General features: G+C 40.0%; 2 protein-coding genes across 3 annotated transcripts; both read left to right on the top strand.

Moving 5' to 3' along the window:
• Window positions 1–465: 465 nt before the first annotated feature.
• LOC146636078 (sterile alpha motif domain-containing protein 9-like) lies at window positions 466–4,025 on the top strand. The gene is made up of 2 exons (XM_085349441.1): window positions 466–3,090; window positions 3,730–4,025. The coding sequence occupies exons 1-2, from the start codon at window positions 480–482 to the stop codon at window positions 3,792–3,794; spliced, it is 2,676 nt and encodes an 891-aa protein (XP_085205567.1). The 5' UTR covers window positions 466–479; the 3' UTR covers window positions 3,795–4,025.
• A 3,869-nt stretch (window positions 4,026–7,894) lies between these two features.
• Window positions 7,895–12,898, top strand: LOC146636077 (sterile alpha motif domain-containing protein 9-like). Of its 2 annotated transcripts, none has more exons than XM_085349435.1 (8): window positions 7,895–10,675; window positions 10,979–11,019; window positions 11,133–11,197; window positions 11,343–11,557; window positions 11,640–11,896; window positions 12,394–12,522; window positions 12,611–12,767; window positions 12,856–12,898. In XM_085349435.1, exons 1-8 carry the CDS (start codon window positions 7,915–7,917, stop codon window positions 12,864–12,866), a joined length of 3,636 nt encoding a protein of 1,211 aa, XP_085205561.1. In that variant the 5' UTR covers window positions 7,895–7,914; the 3' UTR covers window positions 12,867–12,898. The 2 variants fall into 2 exon arrangements, with proteins under 2 accessions (XP_085205561.1, XP_085205560.1); XM_085349434.1 differs by having other exon boundaries at window positions 10,976–11,019.
• Window positions 12,899–13,322: the final 424 nt, after the last annotated feature.

Below are 13,322 nucleotides of genomic sequence, written 5' to 3'. Positions count from 1 at the left end.
TTAAAACCAGTAATTGGAGATTATGTATCGGAATTTCAGGAGCAGGACCACACCTCCAAACACGCTCCTTCCGGCTGTCATCTATATAGGTACCCCCCAGTACTGCAAGCTGATCCCTTGTTCTCCATTCTTTAACTTCTTCACTTCTATTTAGTACATGGGGATTTGCCCAGCCCGGGAGCCATCGCCAGTCCCCTTCAAGTCCTCCCCCAAACCGCAGCTCAATTCATGTCAAAGCATTCACTTTTACCTACTAAAACGCTGTCAAACCTAAAATGAGGACGTGGGCCCAGCTAGTGAATAATAACAATCAAGAATAAAACTAACGCAGTAGGTATAATTTGATGAATGTAAAATCCTAACCCTTAGTAATGTACATTTCAAATGTGTGTGTGCTACTGCCATTTAGCCTCAGAGAACAGTTCAGACTAAAAATCTTTTCACACGTTTATTATGCTGCAGGACACTTAAAGCTAAAGATGGCAAATGGACCAGCATGGTCCACTAAGGAAGGGGAATTGCATATGGGAAGCCTCCCATTGTTGGATATTCTCCATGCAGATCAGTTTGAAGGAAAATATTCAGATGAAGATCTCCTGGAATGCACAAAAAAGGCTGAGGAAAACTTTTACAGAGGGGCCCCACCTGAGTGGTTAAATTTCTACATCAGTGAACAGGCAGAGTCCCTAAAGACTGGAACTACTTTTATCAAAAGAGATGGATATGAAGAACTCAGGGAACAAATTAAGAAAAATAGAAAATTCCCAGGGATATCAACTGTAAAACTGACACACCAACCAGGATGTGGGGGAACTACAATGGCCATGCAGGTGTTGTGGGACTTGAGAAAAACCTTCAGGTGTGCTGTTTTAACTGGCTCCACCTCAGATATTACAAAAGTTGCAATGGAGGTTGTCCAACTTTTCACAGCAGGCAGTCAAAACCACCAGAGAACTGTGTTGTTGTTGCTGAACAATGAGTCGATTCTGGAAGATCTCCAGAGCAGCATTATGATGACAGTTGCTGAGCAGAAGATAGTTACTCATATGCCTCTAGTCATTTTCCTCAGCTGTGTGAGAAACAATGCACCTCAACAGAGTGACCACGTTGTCCTAAAGAACACACTCTCAGACAATGAGAAGGACAAGTTTGATAAGAAAAAGGAAGAGCTTCAAAAGAGGTACAAAGATAAATGTGAACAGTTTCATGGCTTTAACATAATGCAAAGTAATTTCTCTCAGGACTACATCAGGGAGGCATGTGCTGCATTAGAAAAAAGGAAAAAAACAAACCAGTCACTGAAGCTTGCTGCCTTCCTTTGTCTGCTGAACGCCTACGTACCAGGGTCATATCTCCTGGAGTCTCAGTGCCTGGACTTCCTCAGACAAGACAAGTACGATGACCTTTCACTGGAGGATCAAATGCAGCCTTTAAATCATCTCATTATTACCTTCCAACAAAATGAAAGTTGTAAGAAAAAAGTCCGCATGGCTCACACTATGATAGCAGAATGTTGTACTAAACTGTTGGCAAAGACAGGTGTGACCAGAAGTGACACAACAAGAAACTTCTTGAACAGTTTTTGCAGATATGAGATTCCTCTGTGGTTGCTTGGTTTTGTCAAAGACATGCTAACCAAAAGAGAAATGAAAAAAGAAGTGGACCAAGTCAACAGCACAGAAATGAAACAGGAAAAGTTTTCTAGACTAATTCTAGACATTCATACGATGGAGGGGAAATGTCAGTGTGCAACAGTTTTAGAGAAGGCCTCATGTAAAATCTTTCAAAATCCATTTTTTCCACAAGCTCTTGCTCGTTTTTATTATATAGAACTAAAAGACTACAATCAGGCAGAAATGTGGGCACAGAGAGCAATAGAAAGAGATCCTCAAAATTCATTTGTTGCTGACACACTTGGCCAAGTCCATAAAAACCGCCTAATGAAGAAAAATGTTTCTGCCAAAACAAGAGAAATTTTGCAAATGGCTCAAAAAGCGATTAAAGCTTTTGAAGATGAAGAAAGATTAGCTGAGGATGAAGATGGACCAGACATGAAAGAACATGGCAAGAGGAATGTTTCAAGACTTTTTAATTCAAGAGGGCTTTTTGGTTACCTGCAGGTCTGCAATACTCTATATGACAAACTTGTTAGTCAAAATGAAACCTGGGAAAAGGTTCTCACAGAAAAAGTATCGGCGACCTCTTTCCTGAAATCACTTAGAGGCTACAAACTCCTCGGATTCATTGAACTACTAGAAAGCCTCAGAGATAAAGTTGAAAGAAAATGCTTTTTTTTGGAACAATATCTGACTTACTCAAAGCCTAACACAGAGAAAGATGATCCTGAATATATATCTGAAGACACCTCAGAGTGCTACCAGAAGTATGTTGGAGACACAACTGCAAAACAACTCATCCAGATGTTTCAGGAGGGAAACCTAGATGACCAGTCTGTGGAAGTGCTGTCATTTCTTATCAAACAATACACTCAATCAGAGCTCGAATACATATCTACAAAGTGTAGAGAAATGCATCCAAGTGCAGATTCAGAAACGTCTCTTGTCAACAACATCCTCACACTATTTAGACGGAAAATGCCCCCAAGTGACACAGACCCACCTGAGCTGCACATGTTCACCCTTCTCTTGTACTGGCCTGAAAATGAAGGCCAGTGTGTTTATGACATCAGTCAAATAATTCAGCAAATGCAGAACACTTACGAAAATGCATATAAGAAGTACTTTCGTGCCAGGTATCTTCTTCCTGTGTTTTTCATTGGAAAAGGTGAAGGTGTGAAAAGAATTGTTCACAGAACAATTATTGAAAATCATCTGAAAGCAAAACCAGATTGGAGCGATAACTGGAAGAAAGAAGAAATCTTCAGAAGTCCTGATGTCCAAGAGCTCCTTCTTAGACTTGATGGAGTAGTAAGAGACTACGGAGTATATACAGGAGTTGGTGGTAAAGAGACTAAGATCAATGCCAATCTGCAAAACAGCCTTTGGAAAAAACGTCAAGTTACCTTCTACCTTGGATTTACTATCAGAGGTCCTGTGGCCTTTGGCATTCAGAATAAAACTGCAGACACAGGTAAGATAACATAACAGTAACATTGCAATGAAGTAAAATGCTCTGCAAACATTCACTACTAGTTAGTAGTTGTTTCATGCTTTGCCTCTCCAAAATGTGAAATGTACACACATGTAGAAGTTGCATTACCAGCAGGGCGAGATAACATATTAAGCCAAGAAGTCAGGATTGAACAAAAAGACATAGAGTAAATTTCAGCTAGGTGGCATCTATGTATATAGATGTAAATGTGTTAATAATGTCCATTTGAACACTTTCACTTGATTATTGTCATGTTAGCTTGAAATAAAATATCTCATTCTGCAGTTACTACAGCGTGCAACCTACTGCAACTTCTGCATGTGTGTCTTTTTCATGGTTTGGAAAGGGAAAGCGTGAAATGGACACGGTGCACCGGCAGGTCTATTACAAGTTTTGACATGATTCACGGTGCAATAATAACATAAAGTACATACACATAAATGCAATATTACAAAATTAAACAGTGCAAATGAGAATTTATTTGGCTACATTACAGTAATAGTTACTTATTGGACTTTTTAGATTTACACCATAGCATAATATTGTATTGTGTTTTTTAACCTGTATTATCCATTTTTCTGTTGTTTTACTTTATTTTTTGTTTGCTGATTACATCAGTTATTGCAGATCAGAATGGGAAAACTCTGACCAACAGTGTGAAAGAGACCAAAGCTGCCCCTTAAGCTTTAAACATCATACAAGATAATGGGGGACATCCAAGTTTGTGAATCCTGCTCAACATCCCCCCCAATAGGAAAGTGATTCTGAAGCTTCCTTTATAGTATTTATGTCTTTTTATATGTAGGGGCAAAAACTAAAAGGAGAAAATTGTGCTGTAGCGTTGATGTGATGCATGTGATCCAGCACTTTTAGTCATGTATGTATTGTCTATGCTAACACCTAAACAACAGACTTTCAGACTTTCTGATTCTTAGAGATGATTTACTTCCTAAAATTTGGCTTCTTTGCATAGTGTCTATTTAATATTTTGTTTATACATTTCTAAAGACTTTGCTAATCAACATCTGAAGAAAAATGTCTCCTCAAAGTATCGTTTTAAATTGTTGTTTTGCTTCCTGTCTTGTTACTCCTGTTTTTTTTCCTTCCTGTATTCCCAGCTGTCTTCACCTCCCTGATCACCCTCGCTGTGTATATACTGGCCAAATCTGCCCTTGTCTGGTGCTGGAACGTAGGTTCTTTCTCCATGCTAGTACTTTCCAGGTTATGTTTCCTGCAGGCAAAGTCTTAGTCTACGTTTGCCTTTTGTTTTGTATTTTGTGCAACCTCTAAATGGCTTGCTTTTGTTAAGTCCCGTATACAGGCATCTGCATTTGGGTCTTCTCAATTAAAGGTTGCCTTTTTGTGTTTGTTTTATGTGTTAGATTCTAAAGTATAAAAGAGGATGTACATGCTGTTAAATAAAGGTTCGATAATGTTATGGATTTATCTAAGTTTAAATGTGAAAAGGATTTATATTCAGCTTTTGTTTGTTTGTTTGTTTGTTTGTTTGTTTGTTTGTTTGTTTGTTTGTTTGTACCCCTGTCTAACCAGTGTTTGATTTCGTTTTACTTATTGTTCTTGTCTAGTTTTGGGGGGCTGTTTGTTTTATTATCCGAGTTTACTCAATAAAGTATTTAATTGCACATTTACACACATTTGGTACTGATTTCATAGACATATTTGAAAAATTATATTTCATCCATCTTCTTCCGCTTTATCCGGGGCCGGGTCGCGGGGGCAGCAGCCTAAGCAGAGAAGCCCAGACCTCGCCACCTCCTCTAGCTCATCCGGGGGAACACCAAGGCGTTCCCAGGCCAGCTGAGAGATATAATCTCTCCAGCGTGTCCTGGGTCTGCCCCAGGGCCTCCTCCCAGTGGGACATGCTCGGAACACCTCAGCCAGGAGGCGCCCAGGAGGCATCCTTGTCAGATGCCTGAACCACCTCAGCTGGCTCCTTTCAATGTGGAGCAGCAGCGGCTCTACTCTGAGCCCCTCCCGGATGGCCGAACTTCTCACCCTATCTCTAAGGAAGAGGCCAGCCACCCTAATTAGTAAATTATATTTACTATTAATTTAAAGTTTGTTTGCAGATTATTTAGTACATCTGAAACAGTTAGTTGTTTAAAGCCCAGCCTAACAGTTTTGCACGTCTGGCCTTTAGTTTTGTGAAGTGCCACGTCTTATAAAATTATTTCAAAGTGAAATATTGGCATCATTTAATAACACACATAATACCATAAATTGTTAAACATGCTTTTAATTTATTTTGAGACATGATTAGTAGTGAAATAATATTAACATTAATTAATAATAAATCACTGACAATCCCCACTTTTAATGCCTGGGACTTTCCACCTTTTGGTTTAAGAATTGAAGAAGCCTCTTGGATACCAGGAAAAAAATACTCATGTAAAGTACAGTAACAAAGTGTTTGTACTTCATTGCTTCCCACCTCTGGATATAGCTGCATATTAAGCTCTATGGATTAAAAATAGGATCTCACTTAAGGCAAGCCGATTATTTTATATATAGCACCAAATCACAACAACAACATAAAGAAAACAGTGAACATATGTATGTGAAGGCAGACAAGGGAATACTTTTGCATATATATGTACATCTCTGGAGCAGGAGTCATAAGTTTGATTCCCACCTGGGGCATCTGATTCCCACCTGGGGCACCTGGGGCATCGGGTGGCTGTAGCTCAGATGGCAGAGCAGGTCAGCCACTAATCAGAAGGTCGGTGGTTCGATCCCAGGCTGCCTCCTGGCTGCATACCAAATATCCTTGGGCAAGATACTAACCCCATGTTTGCCTACTGGTGGTGGTCAGAGGGCCCGGTGGCGCCAGTGTCCGGCAGCCTCGCCTCTGTCAGTGCACCCCAGGGCAGCTGTGGCTACAATGTAGCTTGCCATCACCAGTGTGTGAATGTGTGTGTGAATGACTGAATGTAGTGTGAAGCGCTTTGGGGTCCTTAGGGATTAGAAAAACGCTATACAAATGCAGGCCATTTACCATCTGTATCCAGTAAGAGTCCTAGGCTAGACCCCCCCCCCCCCCCCTCTCATTCTCGACATGAACGAGAGAGAGAAATATAAAGTCATGCCATCTCGGACGTCACCCTAATCAACAAAGTCCGAGACAGGTGTCTAGGTACCAGGGCACCCTGATGAGAAGTGGGGAAACCTGGATCCCCCGTAGCCAGTTACCAAGACTAGGTGAAGTACCCTCAGAAGATCTACTAGATGATGTGATTGCAGCACTAAGAATGATACCTGTATGCTAAGCGGAAAGGAGGAGGACGGGGACTGGTGAGTGTCAGTACCACGGTCCAGGATGAGACAACAAACATCCACAAATACATCAGGAAGATGGCAACACATAACAGCAGGGTGCAAGATGCTAGCAGGCAGGGCATACATGGAACGCCATAACCAAGTGGCCGGCATAGTGTACAGAAACATCTGTGCCAAATATGGCCTGGAAGTCCAGAGGTCAAAATGGGAGACATCCTCTAGGGTGGTGGAGAATGACTGAGCTAAGATCCTGTGGGACTTCCGGATGGAGGTGGCTAACCAACCGGATATAGTGGTGGTGGCCATAGACCACCAGTAGGGGTGAGAGGAGTTTGTTTTTATAGAGTGACCTCTATATAAGTCTGTCATGTCCTTTTACCCTTTTTAAGACCAGAACCAGGTTATGTACACATGATTTTATAAAACATAGGTCAGCATTCATTAAAGATAAAGTGCGTGTGTGTGTGTGTGTGTGTGTGTGTGTGTGTGAAAGAGAGTGAATGTGACAGAAAAAGAGAGTGAAAAACATTTTGGATAATAGAGAGCTGTCTGTGATCAAGCCACATAAATATTCTTTTTTGATGCGCTTCCAAACACTCTTCATTGATTATTTACATTTGCTTACATCCTAACCTATTTTAATGCCCTCCTTTTATTTGTTTAAATGTTTCCAAATACTCAAGCACTGTTTAATTGCAAACTGAGACCTGAACAGCAGCCACATGAGTGAAATAGAGACAGAAAGAATTGTTATCTTTCATCATTAAACCGTTCATAGTAAAGCCTTAGTATTTCCTGTTGTGACAAGCATTTCCTAATCAAATGAAGTCACCCTGCCCTTTAAACAAATGTAGGTAATGTTTCAAAATAGGACAATATTAACATATATCACATATTTTATTATTTTGTTGGCCAAATTTGCAAATTTCCAATCTTTAGCGTCTGATTGTGCAATATTTTATGCCAGCTTGACGTGTTTATTAACTGAACACGTCAAGCGTAGCCTCTGCTTTTTTTAAAAACCAGGAAGAAAATGTGCTGTTAAATTGACTCATTCCTTTTTTTAAACTACTCTGAAACTGGAACTGCTCTAACATTCAAACTGTAGAGGTGTACATGTCTGTACCTGATTATCCCAACCTGCTTTGGGTGTGACGACTACCTTCCGGGTTACATGACACATTCACGGTCCCAGTGCTTGAACACACACATAATAGCAGGTCTTTAGAGCTGTCCGTGTAATTTGGGAGAAGGTAAGAAAAATCTCTTAAGATCTGCAAATGACAAATGGAAGTTTTAATTGAAGTTAGTGTCTGGTTCTTTACATGGAGAAGGCTATATTTATTTTATGTGATTGACCAGCAATGAAATGGCTATTTAAATGTATCACATTCCATAAAGTGAATGTAGGACCTAAATTACAAATAGTTTAAGCTAAGACATAAGACGGACTCATGTTTGTTTTGTTTAACATTCATTAGGGTGAAGCAAAGTGAAAGTGTGAAGATGGCAAACAGACCAGCCCTGCCCACTGCTGAAGGTGGACAAATACATGTAACGAGTAAAATCAGTGATTCCTTCTCATTTTTGGATGTCCTCTACACCAGACAGTTTGAAGGAGAGTTTGTTGAACCTCAACACGCTGAGCAAGTGGAGGAAAACTTTTACAGAGGGGCCCCACCGAACTGGTTAAACTTCTATATCAGTGAACAAGCAGTGTCAGATGGCAATGCAACTCCTTTTATCAAACGAGATGGATATAAAACCCTTAAAGAACAAATTCACCTGAGAAGAAAAGGCCCTGGGACATCAACAATTAAACTGTTTCATCAACAAGGATGTGGGGGGACCACACTGGCTATGCAGGTGCTGTGGGACTTGAGGAAAACCTTCAGATGTGCTGTTTTGACAGGCTCAACATTAGATATCACAAAAGTTGCGCAAGATGTGGTCAGCCTTTTTACAGCAGGTAGCCATGGCCACCAGAAAACGGTACTGTTGTTACTAAATGATGAGTTCATATTGGACATCCTCCAGGACAGGATTATGGAAGAGATTGCTGAACAGGATTTAGAAATTGATTTGCCTGTGGTAATTTTACTGAACTGTGTGAGAAGCAGTGACGGGATTATCCACCAAAAGGCGCGTTCTTATGAACTGAAACAAAAGTTCAAGAGGAAAATGAGAAAATCTATTATTCTCAAAAAATCTCTCTCAGACAGAGAGCAAGCAGACTTTGATATGAAAAAAGAAGAGCTTGGCAGAAGATTTGGTGATCGATGCAAGCAGTTTCATGGTTTTAACATTCTGCAGTCTAATTTCTCTCAAGCCTACATCAGGAACGCATGTGCTACATTAGAACATATCAAAAGAACAAATAAGCCACTGAAGACGCAGCTTGCTGCCTTCCTGTGTCTGCTGAACGCCTACGTACCAGGTTCATATCTCCTGGAGTCTCAGTGCCTGGACTTCCTCAGACATGAAGATGAAGATGACCTTTCACTGGAGGATCAAATGCAGCCTTTCAGTCATCTGATCGTCACCTTCCAACAAGGTGAAAGATCTGAAAAAAAGGTTTGCATGGCTCACAATATGATAGCTCAGTGTTGTACTGAACTGTTGGGTGATGCAGGTGTGACCAGAAGTGACACAACAAGACACTTCTTGAACAGTTTTTGCAAAAGTTATGTTCCCCCATGTTTGCTTGGGTTTGTCAAAGACATGCTAACCAAAAGAGAAATTAAAATAATAGAGGACCCAACTGGTGTAATTAATGAGAAGAAAGAAAAGTTTTCCAGACTGATTCAAGATATTACAAAGACAGAAGATGATGACAAAAAGAAAGGCAAAAGTCAGAGTCTGTCAGTCTTGAAGGTGGCCTCAAAGAAATTTGATGACAACCCACTTTTTCCACAAACTCTTGCTCGTTTATATTATATAGAAATAGAAGACTACAATGAGGCAGAAATTTGGGCAAAAAAAGCAAAGCAGAGAGCACCTTGGAGTTCATATGTTGCAGATACACTAGGCCAAGTCCATAAGATCCACCTGAAGAACTTAAAACTTTCTGCCAAGCCAAGAGAAATTTTACAGCTGGCCCAAAAAGGCATTGAAGCTTTTGAAGATGAGGAACGACTTGCTGAGAATGAACACATGAAAGGCAAACAAGGAGATGGCAATAAAAAAGTCTTGCGTGCTTTAAACACCAGAGGGCTGTTTGGTTATCTGGAAGTTTGCACCCTGTTGTATGACCATCTTATCAGACATGATGAACTTTGGAAGCAAGTTCTCACAAAGACTGTGTCTCTGGGCTCTGTCCTGAAATCCCTCGGAGATGAGAAACTTTTCAGGTTTAAGGAGCTAATAAACAGCCTCAGAGATTTGGTTGAGAAAAGATCTGAATTTTTCGACACTTTTTTAACTTATTCATATTCTGTTGTAAAGAAAGAAGATCCATCCTACATTTCCAGAAAGACAATAGAATGCTACAAAAAGTATGTTGGAGACGCAGAACCAAATGATCAACTCCAGAAAACCTTCCACAAACTTAAACAAAAACTGGCTGTCACTTCTCCGGGAGTACTTTCATGTCTTGAAAGATGCACTAGATCAGACACCAAGGACATTGCTGTATGGTGGAGAGAAATCTGCCAACACAAACATTCTGCTACACATGCCTTACTCAACTACGTTCTGGCCAATATCATGCTGATAAATATGAAAGAACCTCCGTCCAGCTCCGACTACCAAAGCAGCTTTACAGAGAAAATGCCATTGGCTCCTGAGATGCAACCCGAGTTTCACATGTTAGCTCTGCTGTTGTGTTGGCCTACAGATGGTGAACACGAATTGTCCTCTGACCTCCCTCATTTAATCCAAAATATTCTGCAATCCTATGAACAAGAATATAAGTCACTCTTTCAGTCAAGGTACCTTCGACCCATATTTTTTCTTGGACCGGGTCAGGGTCTGAACAGATTTGTTCACAGACGCAACCTTGAAATCTTGTGGACCCAAGATGCACTGGAAGACCCAAAAACAAACTGGAGGAACGACGATGTTTTCAGAAATCCAACAGTCAAAGACAAACTTCTCAGGGTTAAAGGGGTGGTGAGAAATTACAGGCTGTATGCAACATTTGGCGGCACAGAGATCAAGTTGGATGTTAACCAAAAAGACAGCCTCTGGAAAGCAGGCCATGTGTTCTTTTATGTTGGATTTACAATCAGTGGTCCTGTTGCTTACAACGTTCACAGAAGAACTGAGGGTAAGAAAATGAAACTATTAAAATCCTTTCCCTCAACAAATTAAATGCTTTCCTCTTTGAGTATTAAATTTTTTCATGTTATAATGACAATAGTTGTTTTAATACAGCTAGGTTGATAATTTTACATGACCAAATGGTGTTTCCTCCATTTTTCTGCTTTAAAGATGCTAAGATTAAAAAGCATGTTTTTTATGTACTTATATCATATAGAAATCTCGCACAAGTTAAAGTAACGTTAAAATTGTGCTAGAATTATTGGATTTTGTTAGCTAGCTCTTTAAACATTAACTTTGCTTTAAGAAGAACCTTCTGAGAGACTTCTGAAAGCTTTTGGCAATGAAATGGTAAGTCTCTGTTTCTGTGGATTTTTTTCTACTCATTTATTGCATCTTACAATAATTGTAAAGATTTTACAATTTCAATGACCATGACAATGTAAAAATATCTTGTACAACAGGACTCCAGTCCGTGGACGAAGCTGAAACCTGAAGTCCAGATAATGGACAAGGTTCATACTTACAGGTGAAGGTTATCACTAATTACAAGACACACAATGAAGTGGTTTGGGTTTAAAGTACCACTTTGTACTATTTGCAGTTTTGCTGTTTCTGTTCGTGCATGTGAACAGAGCATAACAGAGCATTTTGTCTTGTCTATTCAAATTCAGCCTGCAGTCTGAAAGTGGCAAATATGAATGCAGCGAGTCTGCCTTGCGGTGGGTTTGTAAGGAAACCGTCAGCTTCAGATACCAGTTTAGCTCATGGGAGCGATTCATGAGGAAACCTGTATGCATGGACTACATACCAGCAGGACCCCTAATGGACATCAAAGTCACAGATGGGAAGCTAGAGGAAGTCTGTCTGCCGCACTGGATCTGTACAGGTGAGCAGTCGTAAAACGCATATGATTGTTTTATTACAGTAATAAAGATATTTATGCACACATGACTGTTTGTGCTTTGCAGGTGAAAATGCAGCGATGTCAGACATATTTCGAGTTCTGCATGTGGACAGCAGTGGAGGTTATTTGGAGCAAGTGTCTGAAATGACATCATCCCATGTGAAGTTAAACAAGCCGGAGTTCTCTCTAAGAGGAGCCATGATCCTAAAGAAACTGGGCCTATATCTAAAAGTTTTTGCTGATGTCTTGATATACATGCAAATCACATCTGGCCTCACTCTGCACGTTTACCTGGTCCCACATGATCCTCTAATACAACAGGTAATACAATGCCACGTACTGGAGCAACAATATAAAGTAGAAGTGAGGAAAAATATATAATAACACAGAGAAATAAAATGCTCTCATTGATAAATACAAAAACACAGTGACACTACAAGGCAGCAAATTAATAGAGTTTGGTCTCTAAATGTTTTGACAACCCAACTGACAACATTACTGACTTTCAGGCAGAGAAAACTGCATTAAAAGTTAAGAACTTACAGCCATCTTTATGCTAATGTAATTTAATCATTCTTTCAAAAGCTGTTTTTTGAACAGCTTTGAGCTTTTTTTAAACTTTGTAGTTGTTACTTGTGTTTTCTTAGCATTTTCCCTTTTCAGTTACATGGATTGCAGTAGTGCAAATCAATGTTCTCATCTTGATATAAACACAAACACATATGTTCTTTAAAGACATGAATAGATGTGAACACGATTCCCAAAGATTTCCAATCATTACTTGTATGTGAAGAATGGTCCATTTTTCCATGTTTCAGGAAGTGGAGAAGAAGGAGAAATCTGACGGATTCAGACAAATCCGAAAGACAAGTCCTGTTGACCCTGTACAGCTGGAGAGTTATTTCTACCTCTCAACAGACTGGGACACAGCACAAATCTGCCCTGAGGTTTGGACTAAGCTGCACTTCTGTTCATTGCACCATAACATAGAAACAGCAAAAATCCTCAAGTTTCCATAAAACGTTTTCTCTGCAGAAACAGCAGTTCATGTTGGAGTGGAGCGACACTAATTTCTTTGAGGTGGTCATTGGAAATGAAAAAAGCGAGTTCGGAAACATGAAACTGAAACTTGAAGTTGAGCGCAGGGGAGGAAAGGAAAAGGACACCGTGTGGACGTGCGCTATCGGAACAGGTTAGTGTTTTATATGTTGTTACCCTAACGCAGCTCATCTAAACTATAAACAGCCACCATCTGACCAGCTTGAACCCTTTTATTCCAGATGACTATTAAACTCAAGCATTCACCAAGAACAGGGTAAGAGGTTCGTTTTAATCCATGATTATTTTATAAAGTAAATTCCTTTTTCAAATCTTATGATTTGCTTATCAAGACATAATTTAAAAAGAAAACTGGGTTCTGAAACAACCTAAAAACAAACCTGAGAGAAACAAAAAGCAGTCTTTCTTTTTCACCCATTTGCTGTAAAGTTCTCGCTGTGGTCTGGATCACTGTCTCTTTGCACGATTTCCAGTTTGATCCCGTCGCTATAAAACAAAGCCCAAACCATCACCCTTCCACCGCCGTGCTCGACAGTTGGTTTGAGGTGTTTGTGCTGATATGCTGTTTGGTTTTCTCCAAAGGTAGTGCTGTGTATTTTGTTCAAACATGCCTACTTAGGTCTCACCTATCCAAAATATATTGCTTTTTTTTCCACATGCAGCATTACTGCTGTTCTTTTTAGATAGA

The sequence above is a fragment of the Diplotaxodon limnothrissa genome, linkage group LG3 (genome assembly GCF_057381915.1).
Source record: "Diplotaxodon limnothrissa isolate DT_005_m linkage group LG3, D_limnothrissa_male_GT1.1, whole genome shotgun sequence".
In the NCBI taxonomy this organism is placed as follows: domain Eukaryota; kingdom Metazoa; phylum Chordata; class Actinopteri; order Cichliformes; family Cichlidae; genus Diplotaxodon; species Diplotaxodon limnothrissa.
This window is presented reverse-complemented; position numbering and strand designations above follow the sequence as displayed.

Bases quoted from the DNA above. Each gene is read 5' to 3' on its own strand.
- LOC146636078 (XM_085349441.1), top strand. From the start codon at position 480: ATGGCAAATGGACCAGCATGGTCCACTAAGGAAGGGGAATTGCATATG. The intron at 3,091-3,729 runs GTAAGATAACAT...TGATTACATCAG, and splicing joins GAATAAAACTGCAGACACAG to TTATTGCAGATCAGAATGGG.
- LOC146636077 (XM_085349434.1), top strand. From the start codon at position 7,915: ATGGCAAACAGACCAGCCCTGCCCACTGCTGAAGGTGGACAAATACAT. The intron at 11,020-11,132 runs GTAAGTCTCTGT...CTTGTACAACAG, and splicing joins AAGCTTTTGGCAATGAAATG to GACTCCAGTCCGTGGACGAA. The intron at 11,897-12,393 runs GTAATACAATGC...TCCATGTTTCAG, and splicing joins ATGATCCTCTAATACAACAG to GAAGTGGAGAAGAAGGAGAA.